This window comes from Onthophagus taurus, chromosome 10 (assembly GCF_036711975.1).
Source record: "Onthophagus taurus isolate NC chromosome 10, IU_Otau_3.0, whole genome shotgun sequence".
Taxonomy (NCBI): domain Eukaryota; kingdom Metazoa; phylum Arthropoda; class Insecta; order Coleoptera; family Scarabaeidae; genus Onthophagus; species Onthophagus taurus.
The window spans coordinates 7,213,862-7,234,549 of NC_091975.1; the positions used below are offsets into that span (position 1 = coordinate 7,213,862).

General features: G+C 27.1%; 1 protein-coding gene across 1 annotated transcript in view; it reads right to left on the bottom strand.

Annotated features, from left to right (window-relative positions):
- Window positions 1-211: 211 nt before the first annotated feature.
- LOC111420471 (homeobox proposcipedia) overlaps window positions 212-20,688 on the bottom strand; it is a 41,692-nt gene continuing 21,215 nt past the window's right edge. Inside the window, exons 2-3 of the mRNA XM_023053458.2 lie at window positions 7,722-7,864; window positions 212-2,130 (exon numbers count right to left, since the gene is read on the bottom strand). Of these exons, the coding sequence (XP_022909226.2) occupies window positions 685-2,130; window positions 7,722-7,864 (1,589 nt within the window). The 3' untranslated portion in view covers window positions 212-684. The remainder of the gene's footprint in view (window positions 2,131-7,721; window positions 7,865-20,688) is intronic.

Sequence of the window (20,688 nt, forward strand, 5' to 3'; positions counted from 1 at the left end):
AGGTGTGTCGGGTTGGGAACCCCGGGATGACTCACTCAGCTCACCCTGGGTAATCCATCACTGTCAAACGCCTTATTTCCAATATACCATTCCATGATTTCCAATATGTATATTTCTCACAAAACTTTCATTAAAAATTATCCATTTTTTCTTCGCCCAATAAAAAAAAAACAATAATTAAACTTTTAATTCAAAGAAAAACAACAAGTCGTAAGCTAAATCGTATATTTATTTATTTTTAGATGAAATGCTATTTTTAAGTCGAATTTTCGAGTGTGTACATTCTTTCCATTCACGCTTTTTTTTTCATCTATGTAGTTTATATACAGTTAAGATAATAATTACAGTTGATTTTAAAAACGGTATGTACAAAATAATAATTATTTTATTAATTCCCGATGTTTTTATTTTACAAATTACGCTAAATTGTAAAGATAAGCGAAAAAAATTACATTTTTATTTATATTTGATTCACCGATTTTATTTTATTCCTTATTTTTTCACCTTTAATTTGAAGCTTTTGATTAGAAATGTTAGAAATGTAGGTATTTTGCATACCTCATCATAACATCTCTATTATTGATTGTAAAAGTACTGAAATAACGGATTGTCTAATTTTTTCTTTTTTAAATATACAGTTTTTATATACAATTTTTAAATTAACAATGTATCATCGTAATTGGATCAAATTTGATAATATTCGGGGGTGTAATCATTTGCTAAGTTACTTAAAAAATTAAAATCCGAAGAACTGTTACTGTTTTCGCCCGTTGGTGCCACAACCGTTTGATTTTCACCTTGATAAAATTGATGATACGGATAATTTTCGCTTGTATCTGTTTGAACGCTAGTCGGTGGTGTCATAATTCCCCCAGGATTTGGATAACCTATATCAGAACTCATGTAAGCTTCTGTATTTGTTGTTGTTGCAGCTGTCGTTGGCGCCGAATTATAATTATTCTCGTAATACTTATTTTGATAATCAGCGTTTTGCACTTTCCCGTGCATTTGATGTAATTGATTTTCATTTTGATAATAATTGTTTTCGTGAATCGGGTTGGCAAGATGATGTATGTTTTCTTCATTCGTGTACATAGAAGCCGGATATTGACTGTAATTATAGTTCGTGTGATCGTATTCTTGAGGATATTGATTCATTTGATGGTAATCGTTTTTGTAATAATTCGCATAGTGCTGATTCGGATAATTCGGATAACTCGTTTGTTGTCGATTTCGATTGATTTCATTCCGTCTCGATTGGCTTTGAAGCTGATTATTTTTAAAATATGGTTGTTGGTTATCATTTATCGTCGGATGATCAGGATTGTACATATTTTCTGATGTATAACCGGATTGCGAGTGAATATAAGATTGCTTTTGCCGTTCTGTTCGATAATCAATTTGTCCACCACTCATTGGATATTGAAATCCCGCTCCTCTTATTGCAAAATTTGGAACATTTTGAATCGTTACAGTTGCAGAAGCAACTGCGGTTGCCGTCGTCGGTGAAGATCTTTGTATTTGCGGATAAACCATTCCTGGGTTCATCGCTAAAGAAGGACTTGTGTGCATTGGAACGGTTGTTAAATTTTTCTTTGTTGTTGAGGTTAAAACCGCGTCGGATGTTGAATTATTTAACAGAATTTGTTCTTTCGGTGACATTTTACTAATTCCGATTTTTCTCTCACCCGACGACGGACTGTTTCTTCTATTCTCACTTTTCGTTCCCCCTTTCTTTCGTATTGCGCCTCCTCCGTTATCTTCGTTCGAACGCGAATCTTCTTCCGTTAAAATCTTATCGAAAGAACCGGAACTTGCCACACTACTCGCCCCGTTACTATTATTATTAAAGCTAGTATTGTTATTTGTTGCACTCGGTGTGTTATTGTTGTTTCCTCGCGAAGCACCGATATCGGGGACATCCTCGTGAGAACCGCAAAGAGCCACGGATGGTAATTCACAACCCTGACAACTTTTCTTGGACATCTCATCATCCAGAAATTTATCAGACATTTTTGTACTTTTACCACCATCGCTATTTACTGAGTCTTTGTCGTCGCCATCATCACCCTGTTTTCCTAAGGTTTGTCTTTTATGTTTCATCCGACGATTTTGAAACCATACTTTAACCTAAAATCGATAAAACAATTATTAGAAAATAATATATATATTATACAGCGTCCGCCAAAAAATCAGCAACGCTTAAAGCTTCTTGCTTAAAGTTTCTAGTTTACGATATGATTATTGAAATAAATATCCAGGAAATTGTCAAATTTACAAATCAAAAATAACGAGAAATTTCAAATTTGATATGATATGTATGTTAAAATGTAGCCTAAAAATTCTAGTTTATGATACGATATAAAAATCATAAGGTAATATTATTGAAATTCCTAGGAAAAAATTATTAAAGAAGGAATTGTCAAATTTATAAATCAAAAATAATATGAAATTTTCAAAAAATCATATCGACTCTGTTTTTAAGGGTAATGATATGATATGTATGTTAAATTGAAGCTTAAAGAGTCTAGTTTATGATATGATATAAAAACTATAATATCATATTATTGAAATTTCCAGAAAAACATGATTAAAGAAGAAGTTGTCAAACTTGTTAATTAAAAATAAAGTGAAATTTTCAAAAAATCATATCGACCGTATTTTTAAGAATTTCGATATGATATGTATGTTAAATTGAAGCTTAAAGAGTCTAGTTTATGATATGATATAAAAACTATATGATAATATTATTAAAATATCCAGGAAATTCTCAAATTTACAAATCAAAAATAACGAGAAATTTCAAAAATTCATATCGACCGTATTTTTAGGAATTTTTATATGATATGTATGTTAAAATGTAGTCTAAAAATTCTAGTTTATGATACGATATAAAAATCATACGGTAATATTATTGAAATTCCTAGGAAAAAATTATTAAAGAAGGAATTGTCAAATTTATAAATCAAAAATACGAAATTTTCAAAAAATCATATCGACTCTGTTTTTAAGGGTAATGATATGACATGTATGTTAAATTGAAGCTTAAAGAGTCTAGTTTATGATATGATATAAAAACTATGATATCATATTATTGAAATTTCCAGAACAACATGATTAAAGAAGAAGTTGTCAAACTTGTTAATCAAAAATAAAGCGAAATTTTCAAAAATTCATATCGACCGTATTTTTAGGAATTTTGATATGATATGTTTATTAAAATGTAGCCTAAAAATTCTAGTTTATGATACGATATAAAAATCATACGGTAATATTATTGAAATTCCTAGGAAAAAATTATTAAAGAAGGAATTGTCAAATTTATAAATCAAAAATATGAAATTTTCAAAAAATCATATCGACTCTGTTTTTAAGGGTAATGATATGACATGTATGTTAAATTGAAGCTTAAAGAGTCTAGTTTATGATATGATATAAAAACTATGATATCATATTATTGAAATTTCCAGAACAACATGATTAAAGAAGAAGTTGTCAAACTTGTTAATCAAAAATAAAGCGAAATTTTCAAAAATTCATATCGACCGTATTTTTAGGAATTTTGATATGATATGTTTATTAAAATGTAGCCTAAAAATTCTAGTTTATGATACGATATAAAAATCATACGGTAATATTATTGAAATTCCTAGGAAAAAATTATTAAAGAAGGAATTGTCAAATTTATAAATCAAAAATATGAAATTTTCAAAAAATCATATCGACTCTGTTTTTAAGGGTAATGATATGACATGTATGTTAAATTGAAGCTTAAAGAGTCTAGTTTATGATATGATATAAAAACTATGATATCATATTATTGAAATTTCCAGAACAACATGATTAAAGAAGAAGTTGTCAAACTTGTTAATCAAAAATAAAGCGAAATTTTCAAAAATTCATATCGACCGTATTTTTAGGAATTTTGATATGATATGTTTATTAAAATGTAGCCTAAAAATTCTAGTTTATGATACGATATAAAAATTCTAAGGTAATATTATTGAAATTCCTAGGAAAAAATTATTAAAGAAGGAATTGTCAAATTTATAAATCAAAAATAATATGAAATTTTCAAAAAATCATATCGACTCTGTTTTTAAGGGTAATGATATGATATGTATGTTAAATTGAAGCTTAAAGAGTCTAGTTTATGATATGATATAAAAACTATAATATCATATTATTGAAATTTCCAGAAAAACATGATTAAAGAAGAAGTTGTCAAACTTGTTAATCAAAAATAAAGCGAAATTTTCAAAAAATCATATCGACCGTATTTTTAAGAATTTCGATATGATATGTATGTTAAATTGAAGCTTAAAGAGTCTAGTTTGTGATATGATATAAAAACTATATGATAATATTATTGAAATATCCAGGAAATTCTCAAATTTACAAATCAAAAATAACGAGAAATTTCAAAAATTCATATCGACCGTATTTTTAGGAATTTTGATATGATATGTATGTTAAAATGTAGCCTAAAAATTTTAGTTTATGATACGATATAAAAATCATAAGGTAATATTATTGAAATTCCTAGGAAAAAATTATTAAAGAAGGAATTGTCAAATTTATAAATCAAAAATGATATGAAATTTTCAAAAAATCATATCGACTCTGTTTTTAAGGGTAATGATATGATATGTATGTTAAATTGAAGCTTAAAGAGTCTAGTTTATGATATGATATAAAAACTATAATATCATATTATTGAAATTTCCAGAAAAACATGGTTAAAGAAGAAGTTGTCATACTTGTTAATCAAAAATAAAGCGAAATTTTCACAAAATCATATTGACCGTATTTTTAAGAATTTCGATATGATATGTATGTTAAATTGAAGCTTAAAGAGTCTAGTTTATGATATGATATAAAAACTATATGATAATATTATTGAAATATCCAGGAAATTCTCACATTTACAAATCAAAAATAACGAGAAATTTCAAAAATTCATATCGACCGTATTTTTAGGAATTTTGATATGATATGTATGTTAAAATGTAGCCTAAAAAATCTAGTTTATGATACGATATAAAAATCATAAGGTAATATTATTGAAATTCCTAGGAAAAAATTATTAAAGAAGGAATTGTCAAATTTATAAATCAAAAATGATATGAAATTTTCAAAAAATCATATCGACTCTATTTTTAAGGGTAATGATATGATATGTATGTTAAATTGAAGCTTAAAGAGTCTAGTTTATGATATGATATAAAAACTATAATATCATATTATTGAAATTTCCAGAAAAACATGATTAAAGAAGAAGTTGTCAAACTTGTTAATCAAAAATAAAGCGAAATTTTCAAAACATCATATCGACCGTATTTTTAAGAATTTTGATATGATATATATGTTAAATTGAAGCTTAAAGATTCTAGTTTATGATATGATATAAAAACTATATGATAATATTATTGAAATATCCAAGAAATTGTTAAATTTACAAATCAAAAATAACGAGAAATTTCAAAAATTCATAATGACCGTATTTTTAGGAATTTTGATATGATATGTATGTTAAAATGTAGCCTAAAAATTCTAGTTTATGATACGATATAAAAATCATAAGGTAATATTATTGAAATTCCTAGGAAAAAATTATTAAGGAAGGAATTGTCAAATTTATAAATCAAAAATGATATGAAATTTTCAAAAAATCATATCGACTCTGTTTTTAAGGGTAATGATATGATATGTATGTTAAATTGATGCTTAAAGAGTCTAATTTATGATATGATATAAAAACTATGATATCATATTATTGAAATTTCCAGAAAAACATGATTAAAGAAGAAGTTGTCAAACTTGTTAATCAAAAATAAAGCGAAATTTTCAAAAAATCATATCGACCGTATTTTTAAGAATTTCGATATGATATGTATGTTAAATTGATGCTTAAAGAGTCTAGTTTATGATATGATATAAAAACTATATGATAATATTATTGAAATATCCAGGAAATTCTCAAATTTACAAATCAAAAATTACGAGAAATTTCAAAAATTCATATCGACCGTATTTTTAGGAATTTTGATATGATATGTTTGTTAAAATGTAGCCTAAAAATTCTAGTTTATGATACGATATAAAAATCATAAGGTAATATTATTGAAATTCCTAGGAAAAAATTATTAAAGAAGAAATTGTTAAATTTATAAATCAAAAATGATATGAAATTTTCAAAAAATCATATCGACTCTGTTTTTAAGGGTAATGATATGATATGTATGTTAAATTGAAGCTTAAAGAGTCTAGTTTATGATATGATATAAAAACTATAATATCATATTATTGAAATTTCCAGAAAAACATGATTAAAGAAGAAGTTGTCAAACTTGTTAATCAAAAATATAGTGAAATTTTCAAAAAATCATATCGACCGTATTTTTAAGAATTTCGATATGATATGTATGTTAAAATGTAGCCCAAAAACTCTAGTTTATGATATGATATAAAAACTGTAAGGCATTATTATTGAAATTCCCAGGAAAAATTATTAAAGAAGAAATTGTTAAATTTATACATCAAAAATAATATGAAATTTTCAAAAAATCATATCGACTCTGTTTTTAAGGGTAATGCTATGATATGTATGTTAAATTGAAGCTTAAAGATTCTAGTTTATGATATGATATAAAAACTGTAAGATAATATTATTGAAATTCCCAAAAAAAAAATATTAAAGAAGAAGTTGTCAAATTTATAAATCGAAAATAACGAAATTTTCAAAAAAGTCATATCGATTGCATTTTTAAGAATCAAGATATGATATGTATGTTAAATTGTAGCTTAAAGCTTCTAGTTTATGATATGATAAAGAAAGTATATGATAATATTATTGAAATATCCAGGAAAAAATTATTAAAGAAGAAATTGTCAAATTTATAAACCAAAAATATTATGACATTTTCAAAAAATAATATCGACTGCATTTTTTAGAATCAAGATATGATATGTTTGTTAAATTAAAGCTTAAAGATTCTAGTTTATGTCATGACATAAAAACTATATGATAATATTATTGAAATATTGAAAAAAAATTATTAAAGAAGAACTTGTCAAATTTAAAAAAATGCAACATTTTCAAAAAATCATATCGACCGTATTTTGAAGAATCAAGATATTATATGTATGTTAAATTGATGCTTAAAGATTCCACTTGATGATGTGATATAAAAATTATAAGATAATATTATTGAAATATTGAGAAAAAAATTATTAAAGAAGAAATTGTCAAATTAATAAAAAACAAAAAAAGCAACATTTTCAAAAAATCATATCGACCGTATTTTGAAGAATCAAGATATGATATGTATGTTAAATTGAAGCTTAAAGATTCTAGTTTATGGTATGATATAAAAATTATAAGATATTATTATTAAAATTCTCAGGAAAGATCTATTAAACAGGAAATTGTTAAATTTATAAATCAAAAATATTATGAAATTTTCGAAAAATCATATTGACTGCATTTTTAAGAATTTTTATATGATATGTATGTTAAATTATAGCTTAAAGATTCTAGTTTATGATATGATATAAAAATTATAAGATAATATTATTAAAAATTTGAAATATTTAACGATTCAAGTTTTATGTTTTTAGTTATTGTTCTAGGGCTAGTTCTAGTGACAGTGTTAAATAAATTCTAGTTTTAGTTGTTATTTAGTACCAAATTGTTTTATTATATATATAAATATACTTACTTGTCTCTCTGTTAAATCTAAAGATGCTGCAATTTCAATTCTTCTTGGTCTGCATAAGTATTTATTAAAATGGAATTCCTTTTCAAGTTCTAAAAGTTGGGTGTTGGTGTAAGCTGTTCGAAGTCTTCTTGGAAGACCGTTTTCTGTTTCAAAACAAAAAAAAAGAGAAAAATATATATAATTATAAATTCATATCAGATGCAATAAAATTACAATATCATATTGCGGAAGTGAGCTATTGCAGCTGTTTTCGCTGACTTTTTTTCCACAACAATAATTCTTTTTGTAACAAAAAAACTTTGTTTTTGCAAAAAATGTTTTGATTTCTATAGTTATCGTGTTAAGAGTATTTTAGAAATTGTAATTTTTTAGGAAGTTTTCGTTTTAGTCGATTTTGTGACGTTGTGGCAATCAGTGTCACATCAACTTCGAATCTGTCGTCGGCTGTCTCTTCAGTTTCCTGTATTCTAGACGGCCCATATTTACCTCCACGTACATCTATCATCCTTCAAGGACACATTTAGATATTTTTATTTCTGCTAAGAACGTTTAACTTGAAATTATTGAAATTTTAATAATAACGAATATAAAAGAGGTAACTGAGGGTAAGAACTTGATTGACGTATTTCTCATCAGTATTCGAGGCTCGTGATTGGACAAACGGAACTGTCAATCAAAAAAGTTTCGGTGCGCGCCAACCCCCGTTTCCGGTTTAGAAAATAGCCTCCGCCTCTAGCGGAGTTACGTGTATAATTTCTGAAAAGGGGGTCGCAAAAGCATCCCTCGCCAGAGGAACGCCACGCGGGGAATGAATCGGGGTATACGCTTTTTTTAAACGTTTTTTTTTCTTTTTTTAAGTTAAATCGCCTAAGAGTAGGAAGGGGGTTGGAAAAATTAAATGGAAATTCGAAATTCAACGTGGTTTGGGGGAAAAGAAACGGGGGGCGGCGACGGGGGTAGGAATTCAATTCCGCTTTGAATCGATTTTTAAATGCTCGTTCGACGGAGTATTAGGAGAAAGAGGTGGTTAAACTTGGTGTATTTAAAATTAATTGTAATTTTTGTTTTAAAGACTATTTTGATTGAACATTGAAAAGAGATTGAAAAGAGACTTCTTGAACGATAAAATTGTTAGTTTTCGTTAATAACAGACTATTATTTTGTCATAAAGGAAGTTAGTAACTCGAACGTACAGAATCGTTTTATGTGGGTACATAATATCAAATTTAAATTATTTTCTAGGTAAACAATTTAGTTCGTTTTTTTATTTTCCCTCTAATTCCTATTTATTTTCTATAATCCGTAATCAAAACGATATTTGGATCAAATTTTCTTAAATAAATCATTGGTTTATTAAATTTCAATCAATGGAAAAAAAAATAATGGTAAAACTTATCTGGTCGATGAGATAACCAGAAAAACCCACCCAAAAAAAAATCAAAGAAGTGCGGATAAAGAAAAAAAATTCTCCGTGGTTTTCCATTTGGAAATTATCTAGGAGCTCATTTATTCCAAACCGAGCCCGCCGTAAAACTTGGAAAACATTAGGAGGGAACGAGATCGGTTTACCTTCCCTTTTACCGTACCAAAGCGAGACGGAGAATAAGAAAAACAAATTCCCTGATAATTTGAATATGTGCCTGAAGAAGTAAATCTTTCGCTACAAGATGTTTTTATCGTCCTCGGTTACCCCTCCGGAGCAAGCAAGAGAGGGTAAAAAGCCCGTGCATGTAGATTAAAATCCGACGCCACCGAGTTAAATATCGCGGTGTTCTTTCTCTCTCCTCTTCGTTACACCGCCCCTCGACATTTATAAATCTTCGAGCCCCACTTTAAAGGGATCTCGTACGATAATATTTAAGTAAATTCCTGCTTCATATAACTTGGATAAACTCATTTTTTACTTCACTATATTTTAATTACGTATTACTAAGAAACAAAGTGCACGGTTTTCTCATCCATACTTTGAGTTAAAAAAAATTCCACGAGAGAAGAGATTGATTACAAACCCACACGAGTAAGAAATAAAATAATTACAACGCGTGTATCATTAGAAAACCAAGAATAATGAAGGTGGATTTTAATACGATGTATAATAAGAACAAGAGTTTTTAATTATAGTAACGATTCTTTTATTTTTTATAATTAACTTCATTTCCAATACATAATAAAGCAAAATCAATAAAATTCTTAGCATTTAGGGGTAGAAAATTTATTCAATTAAATAATGCTGTAATGATATTATCATAGATTTGTTGCATTGGAGCATTTTTCTTGCATTTTTACATTTAACTATCTGCATTTTTAAGAATCAAGATATGATATGTATGCTAAGTTGAAGCTTAAACATTGTAGTTTATGATATGATATAAAAACTATATGATAATATTATTGAAATATGCAGGAAACTGTCAAATTTATAAATCAAAAATAACGAGAAATTTCAAAAATTCGCATCGACCACATTTTTAAGAATTTTGATATGATATATATGTTAAAATATAGCCTAAAAATTCTAGTTTATGATATGATATAAAAATTGTAAGGTAACATTATTGAAATTCCCACGAAAAAATTATTAAAGAAGGAATTGTCAAATTTATAAATCAAAAATAATATGAAATTTTCAAAAAATCATATCGACTCTGTTTTTAAGGATAATGATATGATATGTATGTTAAATTGAAGCTTAAAGATTCTAATTTATGATATGATATAAAAACTATATGATAATATTATTGAAATATCCAGGAAATTGTCAAATTTATAAATCAAAAATATGAAATTTTCAAAAAATTATATCAACTGCATTTTTAAGAATTTTGATATGATATGTATGTTAAATTGTAGCTTAAAGATTCTAGTTTATGATATGATATAAAAACTAGATGATAATATTATTGAAATATCCAGGAAATTGTCAAATTTACAAATCAAAAGTATCGAGAAATTTCAAAAATTCGCATCGACTGTATTTTTAAGAATTTTGATATGATATGTATCTTAAAATGTAGTCCAAAAATTCTAGTTTATGATATAATATAAAAATTGTAAGGTAACATTATTGAAATTCCCAGGAAAAAATTATTAAAGAAGAAATTGTCAAATTTATAAATCAAAAATAATATGAATTTTTCAAAAAATCATATCTAGTCTGTTTTTAAGGGTAATGATATGAAATGTATGTGAAATTGAAGCTTATAGATTCTAGTTTATGATATGATATACAAATTATACGATAATATTATTGAAATATCCAGGAAATTTTTAAATTTATAAATCAAAAATATGAAATTTTCAAAAAATTATATCGACTGCATTTTTAAGAATTTTCATATGATATGTATGTTAAATTGTAGCTTAAAGATTCTAATTTATGATATGATATAAAAACTATAAGGTAATGTCATTGAAATTTTCAGGAAAACAGTATTAAAGAAGAAATTGTCAAATTTAAAAATCAGATATATCGAAATTTTCAAAAAATCATATCTACTGTATTCTTAAGAATCAAGATATAATATGTATGTTAAATTACAGCTTAAAGACTCTAGTTTATGTTATGATATAAAAACTATATGATAATATTATTGAAATATCCAGGAAATTGTTAAATTTACAAATAAAACAACGAGAAATTTAAAAAATTCGCATCGACCGTATTTTTAAGAATTTTTATATGATATGTATGTTAAAATGTAACCTAAAAATTTTAGTTTATGATACGATATAAAAATCATAAGGTAATATTATTGAAATTCCTAGGAAAAAATTATTAAAGAAAAAATTGTCAAATTTATAAATCAAAAATAATGTGAAATTTTCAAAAAATCATATCTACTCTGCTTTTAAGGGTAATGCTATGATATGTATGTTAAATTGAAGCTTAAAGATTCTAGTTTATGATATGATATAAAAACTATATGATAATATTATTAAAATATCCAGGAAATTGTCAAACTTACAAATCAATAATAACGAGAAATTTCAAAAATTCGCATCGACCATATTTTTAAGAATTTCTATATGATATGTATGTTAAAATGTAGCCTAAAAATTCTAGTTTATGATATGATATAAAAATTATAAGGTAATATTATTGAAGTTTCCAGGAAAAAATTATTAAAGAAGAAATTGTCAAATTTATAAATCAAAAATAATACGAAATTTTCAAAAAATCATATCTACTCTGTTTTTAAGGGTAATGATATGATATGTATGTTAAATTAAAGCTTAAAGATTCTAGTTTATGATATGATATAAAAACTATATGATAATATTATTGAAATATCCAGGAAATTGTCAAATTTACAAATCAAAAATAACGAGAAATTTAAAAAATTCGCATCGACTGTATTTTTAAGAATTTTGATATGATATGTATGTTAAAATGTAGCCTAAAAATTCTAGTTTATGATATGATATAAAAATTGTAAGGTAACATTATTGAAATTCCCAGGAAAAAATTATTAAAGAGGAAATTGGCAAATTTATAAATCAAAAATAATATGAATTTTTCAAAAAATCATATCTACTCTGTTTTTAAGGGTAATGATATGATATATATGTCAAATTAAAGCTTAAAGATTCTAGTTTATGATATGATATAAAAACTATATGATAATATTATTGAAATATCCAGGATATTGTCAAATTTACAAATAAAAAATAACGAGAAATTTCAAAAATTCGCATCGACTGTATTTTTAAGAATTTTGATATGATATGTATGTTAAAATGTAGCCTAAAAATCCTAGTTTATGATATGATATAAAAATTATAAGGTAACATTATTGAAATTCCCAGGAAAAAATTATTAATGAAGGAATTATAAAATTTATAAATCAAAAATAATATGAAATTTTCAAAAAATCGTATCGGCTCTGTTTTTAAGGGTAATGATATGATATGTATGTCAAATTGAAGCTTAAAGATTCTAGTTTATGATATGATATACAAATTATATGATAATATTATTGAAATATCCAGGAAATTTTTAAATTTATAAATCAAAAATATGAAATTTTCAAAAAATTATAACAACTGCATTTTTAAGAATTTTGATATGATATGTATGTTAAATTGTAGCTTAAAGATTCTAGTTTATGATATGATATAAAAACTATAAGGTAATATTATCGAAATTTTCAGGAAAAAAATATTAAAGAAGAAATTGTCAAATTTAAAAATCAGAAATATCGAAATTTACAAAAAAAACATATCTACTGTATTCTTAAGAATCAAGATATGATATGTATGTTAAATTAAAGCTTATAGATTCTAGTTTATGATATGATATAAAAACTATATGATAATATTATTGAAATATCCAGGAAATTGTCAAATTTACAAATCAAAAATAACGAGAAATTTCAAAAATTCGCATCGACCATATTTTTAAGAATTTTGATATGATATGTATGTTAAAATGTGGCCTAAAAATTCTAGTTTATGATATGATATAAAAATTATAAGGTAATATTATTGAAATTCCCAAGAAAAAATTATTAAAGAAGAAATTGTCAAATTTATAAATCAAAAATAATATAAAATTTTCAAAAAATCATATCGGCTCTGTTTTTAAGGGTACTGATATAATATGTATGTTAAATTGAAGTTTAAAGATTGTAATTTATGATATGATATACAAATTATATGATAATATTATTGAAATATCCAGGAAATTTTTAAATTTATATTCAAAAATATGAAATTTTCAAAAAATTATATCAACTGCATTTTTAAGAATTTTGATATGATATGTATGTTAAATTGTAGCTTAAAGATTCTAGTTTATGATATGATATAAAAATTGTAAGGTAGTATTATTGAAATTTTCAGGAAAAAAATATTAAAGAAGTAATTGTCAAATTTAAAAATCAGAAATATCGAAATTTACAAAAAATCATATCTACTGTATTCTTAAGAATCAAGATATGATATGTATGTTAAATTAAAGCTTAAAGATTCTAGTTTATGATATGATATAAAAACTATATGATAATATTATTGAAATATCCAGGAAATTTTCAAATTTACAAATAAAAAATAACGAGAAATTTCAAAAATTCGCATAGACTGTATTTTTAAGAATTTTGATATGATATGTATGTTAAAATGTAGCCTAAAAATTCTAGTTTATGATATGATATAAAAATTGTAAGGTAACATTATTGAAATTCTCAGGAAAAAAGTAATAAAGAAGGAATTGTCAAATTTATAAATCAAAAATATGAAATTTTCAAAAAATCATATCGACTCTGTTTTTAAGGGTAATGATATGATATGTGTGTTAAATTGAACCTTAAAGATTCTAGTTTATGATATGATATACAAATTATACGATAATATTATTGAAATATCCAGGAAATTGTCAAATTTACAAATCAAAAATAACGAGAAATTTCAAATATTCGAATCGACCATATTTTTAAGAATTTTGATATGATATGTATGTTAAAATGTAGTCCAAAAATTCTAGTTTATGATATGATATAAAAACTATATGATAATATTATAAAAATATCCAGGAAATTGTCAAACTTACAAATCAAAAATAACGAGAAATTTCAAAAATTCGCATCGACCATATTTTTAAGAATTTTTATATGATATGTATGTTAAAATGTAGCCTAAAAATTCTAGTTTATGATACGATATAAAAATCATAAGGTAATATTATTGAAATTCCTAGGAAAAAATTATTAAAGAAGGAATTGTCAAATTTATAAATCAAAAATGATATGAAATTTTCAAAAAACATATCGACTCTGTTTTTAAGGGTAATGATATGATATGTATGTTAAATTGAAGCTTAAAGAGTCTAGTTTATGATATGATATAAAAACTATAATATCATATTATTGAAATTTCCAGAAAAACATGATTAAAGAAGAAGTTGTCAAACTTGTCAATCAAAAATAAAGCGAAATTTTCAAAAAATCATATCTACTCTGTTTTTAAGGGTAATGCTATGATATATATGTTATATTGAAGTTTAAAGATTCTAGTTTATGATATGATATAAAAACTAGATGATAATATTATTGAAATATCCAGGAAATTGTCAAATTTACAAATCAAAAATAACGAGAAATTTCAAATATTCGAATCGACCATATTTTTAAGAATTTTGATATGATATGTATGTTAAAATGTAGTCCAAAAATTCTAGTTTATGATATGATATAAAAACTATATGATAATATTATAAAAATATCCAGGAAATTGTCAAACTTACAAATCAAAAATAACGAGAAATTTCAAAAATTTGCATCGACTGTATTTTTAAGAATTTTGATATGATATGTATGTTAAAATGTGGCCTAAAAATTCTAGTTTATGATATGATATAAAAATTATAACGTAATATTATTGAAATTTCCAGGAAAAAATTATTAAAGAAAAATTCGTCATATTTATAAATCAAAAATAATATGAAATATTCAAAAAATCATATCTACTCTATTTTTAAGGGTAATGATATGATATGTATGTCAAATTGAAGCTTAAAGATTCTAGTTTATGATATGATATAAAAATTAGATAATAATATTATTGAAATATTCATCGAGATGTATAATAATGTAATAAAAACAAAAGTTTTTAATTATAGTTACGATTCTTTTACTTTTTTTTATTTACTTCATTTCAATACATAATAAAGCAAAATCAATCAAATTCTTAGCATTTAGGGGCAGAAAATTTATTCAATTAAATGATGCAGTAATGATATTATCATAGATTTGTTGCATTTTTGTTCCATGGTGAAATATGTTGGAAGCCTTTTATGGAAATTTGGAACCTCAATACAAAAATATGACTATTTGGTCAATTTTTTTCCTCATCAGGGTAATGATAATAAAAACTGAATACCAAAATGTATTTGGGAAAATTTTCGCCCCATTAATTTCGATGTTAGACGACTTTTCAGCAGCTATAAAGTTGTTGGCGTGTTGTGACTTTTATTTTGACAATCTATTTACAAGTCTGCACCTATACCAGTACCGGAAGAATCAAGCTGATAGATATGATCATTTAAAATACATGGATTTTGCATAAGAAGAGATGATATTTCAGTTTCCGCAGTTACCGACGGAACAGCAGTTATCAAAAGTGTTATGATTGATGTGTTACCTGAGCACGATGGGTAATACGGTTATTTGCCAAAATTGCCAAAATAGAAATATCTTTCTGGAACAACATTTTTACAATGCAAATTTGGCATTGTTCTTATTTTAGTGCAATTTAGGAGAGAAACACAACGATTTCATTTATTATTTTTGAACCGTATCGACGAAATAAATTTTTTTTTCTCTTTGTAATAGATTTTCAGTTAATGTAACCGCACACTAAACAAACTTTGCGTAAAAAGCTTTTGAGTTAAGTTCAAAAAAGGGTTAATGGTTCGCGTACAAACATGAACCCCTTTTTATTTCTAATCACCCTTTTAATAAAGATTAACAATTTTTTTTCTGTTATTTTTTTCAAGAATAAATTTATCAACTAATACATGCCCGTCACTAACGATTCTGATTTTGTGACTGAATAGACATTCCACAGTGGCAATTTGTCTTTACGTCCGCCTTCGGAATTACCCTGTATATACCTGCCCTTTTTTGTGTTTCACTTCGCGTTCTTCACAAGACGAGAAAGCGCGATTCCTCAACCTGTCCACGACCACAAAAACTTCACCTTTTTTTCTCCGCGCCGACAATAAATTAAAATATATCTTCGTCGTATCAAAAGTTTAGAAATAAAAAAAAAATTAATGTAAAAAGTGATTAAGATGAAAGAACAAGTTAGGATGGACTATTTAGGGGGCGAGAAAAAAAATTTTAAATAAATCGGACGTCTTGAATTCTAGTGACGTTTTAATTAAATCCATTTTTATGATAGAAGACGTCCGGGAGTCTTAAGGAGATTAGAATATTCGAATAGAGAGAGGTAAAATCCTTTTGTGAGATGATTTAGTTGATCATCCAACCGAGGAGTTTATTAAAACACGAAAAAATAGAACACGAAAAATTTATTGTTATCAACGAAAGTAGGAAATTAAATAAAAATGTTTTGTTAACGATTATTGGAAAGTAATCTTTTTCATCATTACATTATAAAATCCCCCGAAAAATCATTCCATCCTTTTCACTTTCCCCACTGAATAAAAAACAAACTTTTCTCTTTCTCTATAGAAACTGCTAACCATAATAGTCCCCGAAGTAAGGGTTTGCGGAGGCGACAAGAAGGACCATCTAGATTGTACATGCTAATAGAATGACCGCTGACCGTTCCGGACCCTCGTTCTCTTTCCCCAACCCTCCAACAACGTTCCGGAAGCAAAAACAAGTAAAATGGATATGTTTCCTTTTTGTCCCTGCAACGGGGCGGTCTCATATATTCTCGGGGTGCGACCAGATCGTGCCGCAAAGATAAACCAAGTAATTGAGAGAGAGAGCCAAGGGGGTGAAAGAGGAAGAGGTGTTACGAGCTGAACGGGGTGCGAGAATTGAATTCAACAATTAGCGGTAAAACATTAGCAGCGAATATAGTCTAATCAGAGTAAAGCAACCCCCTTTTCCGTTGAAGTTAAAATGAAAAGGGGTGAATCAAGGAATTATTGAACGGTTTTAGATTTAATTTGAAAAGCATTCATTAAAAATTAGAAGAAAATATTTTTTGCGGCGAAAAGAAATGTGATGTTTTTGCTTTTCTCGTATCTTTTAGATCCCTCTGGTTGGCTTTCTTGTCGCCTGTCACGCTTGCCAACTATCACTCCTGCCAGACTGATGATCTTTCTCCACTCTTCAGCGTTATAAATTTCTTTGTCCACGATGCTTTTAGCGTTATAAAACATTAGAAGACAAAAAAAATCTATTAAAAACAAATCTTAAAGGTTTAAATGATGACAGAGAAAAGACTGGTTTATAAGAGAGGGATGCTTGAACGGGGGCTCGGGGCGGCCATAAATCGTAAGCAGGCCGCCCCCGTCAACGCAACCACTTTACTAACCACCTCTAACAACTCCCAAATTGCTATTTAGATATCGCAACGGGCGACGGGTTTACGACCCCGCCGCGAAAAAGATGCGTGTGTGACTTTACTGCCCTCAGATTTATGACCATCGCATCGTCGCCACTGGTTTACGGTCGGAACACGTTACATCCCTCCGGAACACGTTGTTTTACCCTTCCTTAAACGATCCATAATCGTTTCGATGTCACCATCGATAACAGATTTTTTTTCTTCATTATTTATATCCCAAATAACGAGGTTCAAAATAATATAATGTGCACACAAAATACAAGAAATCATCTGAATATAAATGAAAGATATTAACCGTGAGGGCTTTCAATTCTAGATTTGATTATCGTACCCGAAGTCATCATTGCAAGTATGCAACCAATATCACAGTATTTATATTACAATAAGCGATTTGCGTATGATGCGTATTGCACTGTGATATTGGTTGCATACTTGCAGTGATGACGTCGGGCCAGTGATGTAAAATTACGGTAATTTATAATTTGTGTAAATTACTGTTGTAAATTATGGTTATTTTTTCTCAAAATTTATTCTCGCGTAATTTAATCATTTTTTTGATAAATTACTACGGTAACCTTTTTATTATTTTGAATCAGGGACAGTAGAATCTAACTTGATTTTGATTTAATAAAACCTTTATACAAACTGTAAAAGAACATTTAAAATAAACTATGTAACAAAAACTCTAAAAATGAAACAAAATATGAATTCTATGTAATTCAAACATATAATTCAGAAAAGCTTTTTTCTGTTGTGCACGTTGTAGGTGAGCAATTTAAGATTTCTGTTGCTACTTTGCTTAATGATGTAGTACAACAAAGAGACTTCCATAATATAACAGAATACTAGAAATAATTTTTGGATCTAGAAATTTGCAGCTAAGTGTAAAGGTGTTACGCTATATCTCTTCGTGCTTTTAAAAGTGATAGAATTGTTTTTACTTCTAAAACTGGGCATTCACTTTGTAGTTGATCATTTAAATGTTGCAAATAGTCAACAACATGAGAAATGCAAGGTTGGAAGTTTGTACATTTTTTAAAATTATTGAAATGGGATTTAAAATCTTATATTTAAGCTTCCCCTAAAATATATCGTTTAAAATGTTACGTTTAATTATTTTGTCTAGAATACTTGTTATAGTTTCTGTTATAACTAACTCTTTTAAGTTTTTTATAGGGACTTTACAGCATTATCAAAACACCGAAAGCGCATACGCAGACACATCCTAGCTCCTAGCGGTAATTTATGAAAAAATTTTTTGGTAATTTACAGTAAATTACGGTAAATATTTTGGTAATTTACAAGGTAATTTACAAATTCACATCACTGCGTCGGGCACAATAATTAATTAATACACTGTACTTATACTGCAAAGAACAATATGAGGAGTAAGTCTACGTGATCATGTGAAAAGCAGTACAGTAAGACATAAATTCGGAGTCTAAGTTGTGGTAAGATGGGTTGGGTTGGGGCTGTCGGGAACAAAAAGACCATGTTAGTAAGACATCTCTGGAAAATTTGGCTAAATGTACCATGCTAAACACCAGACACCAAATGAGTCCCTAGAAGACCATCTAAAATATTCTAAAAGATACCGAGTTATGCCTGTCTGGCATAAGTTAGTTAACACTTCCAGTCCCATATGCATCGATATTGAGTTTCAGTTAATTTGTGGGCTTCATCTTTTTTCATTTTGTTTCAAATGTAACGGAAAGGATAGCCAGGTTACTTAAGAAAGAACAACATGGGATAATCAGCAAAGATATCGTTGAAAAGAGCTATTCTTGGGCTACAAATCACACCTTATTTGTAGTACATTTTTCGATATTATAATAGATTTTGTAAATTTTCTTAGAAAAGTTAAATCTATTGGTATTGCTGTTTTTCATGAACAGTTTGCAAAATGAAGTCCAACAAGCCAGTGAAAACCTCAATATCTTGTTCCTAACCTAAAATATCGGTGAATTTAAATTTTATCAGAAAAGTGACTTAGTTTAGAAGACACTTCATCTCACTTTCGAGGTCATTCCTCATTCCATCACGTTCTATGCATTGCTGGAGCCAGGAAAAAATACCGCCTTCAATTTCGGCTTTTGGTAAGTTGTGAATCGCATTCTGAATCCGATTTTCCATGTCTTGTCTGGTTCGTAATTGAGTTTGTAACATCATTAACCGCTCCCATAAATAAAAATCCAAACAAGTTAAGTCTGGGGATCTGGTTGGATCAGTAGTTGTTGAAACACTGAGTTTGGATGGTCTATTACGTTTATAGCAAAATGTGTTGGATAACCGTTCTTTCGGCGATATTTTAGGTTAGGAACAAGATTTCGAGGGGCGGCTTTCACTAGCTTGTTTGAACTTTATTTTTCTTTAGTTTGAAAATAATTTTTTTTCTCTTAGTCACTTTAATCATCAAATTTTTTAGCGAAAGTTTCTACGCTGACTAATTTCCGAGATACATTGTGTACAAGCACCAAGGATCTATGACGCAATCAACTCTCAATGGACAAACTTCCTTTGTTAAAGGAGTCAGGAGTCTATAGATTATCGTGCAAGTATAGGAAATACTATTTAAGGCAAACTAAATAGAACCTCGAATGTTATACCATAAAATTGGTTTTGATAAGGCAAAAATACTTGTTAGGAGCAGCCATTATCACCAGAGGATGACTACAGAAGGCATAAAAGTTTATCGACATAGGAATAACATCAATAGAGAGGACTCGATGAAATATTTCCCCATTCCACACCGAATATGGCAATTAATGAATAGTAATTAGTTACTAGAGTATATATTACCAAATTTCCACCGATTTGGACACTTTTGAACTTGTTTTTGGGCATAACAAAGAAGATTTTAGTTATTTATCTGACCCAGAAAACTTCTTATAGCCAATACTTAGTTGTTATAGGTTCATATATAGTA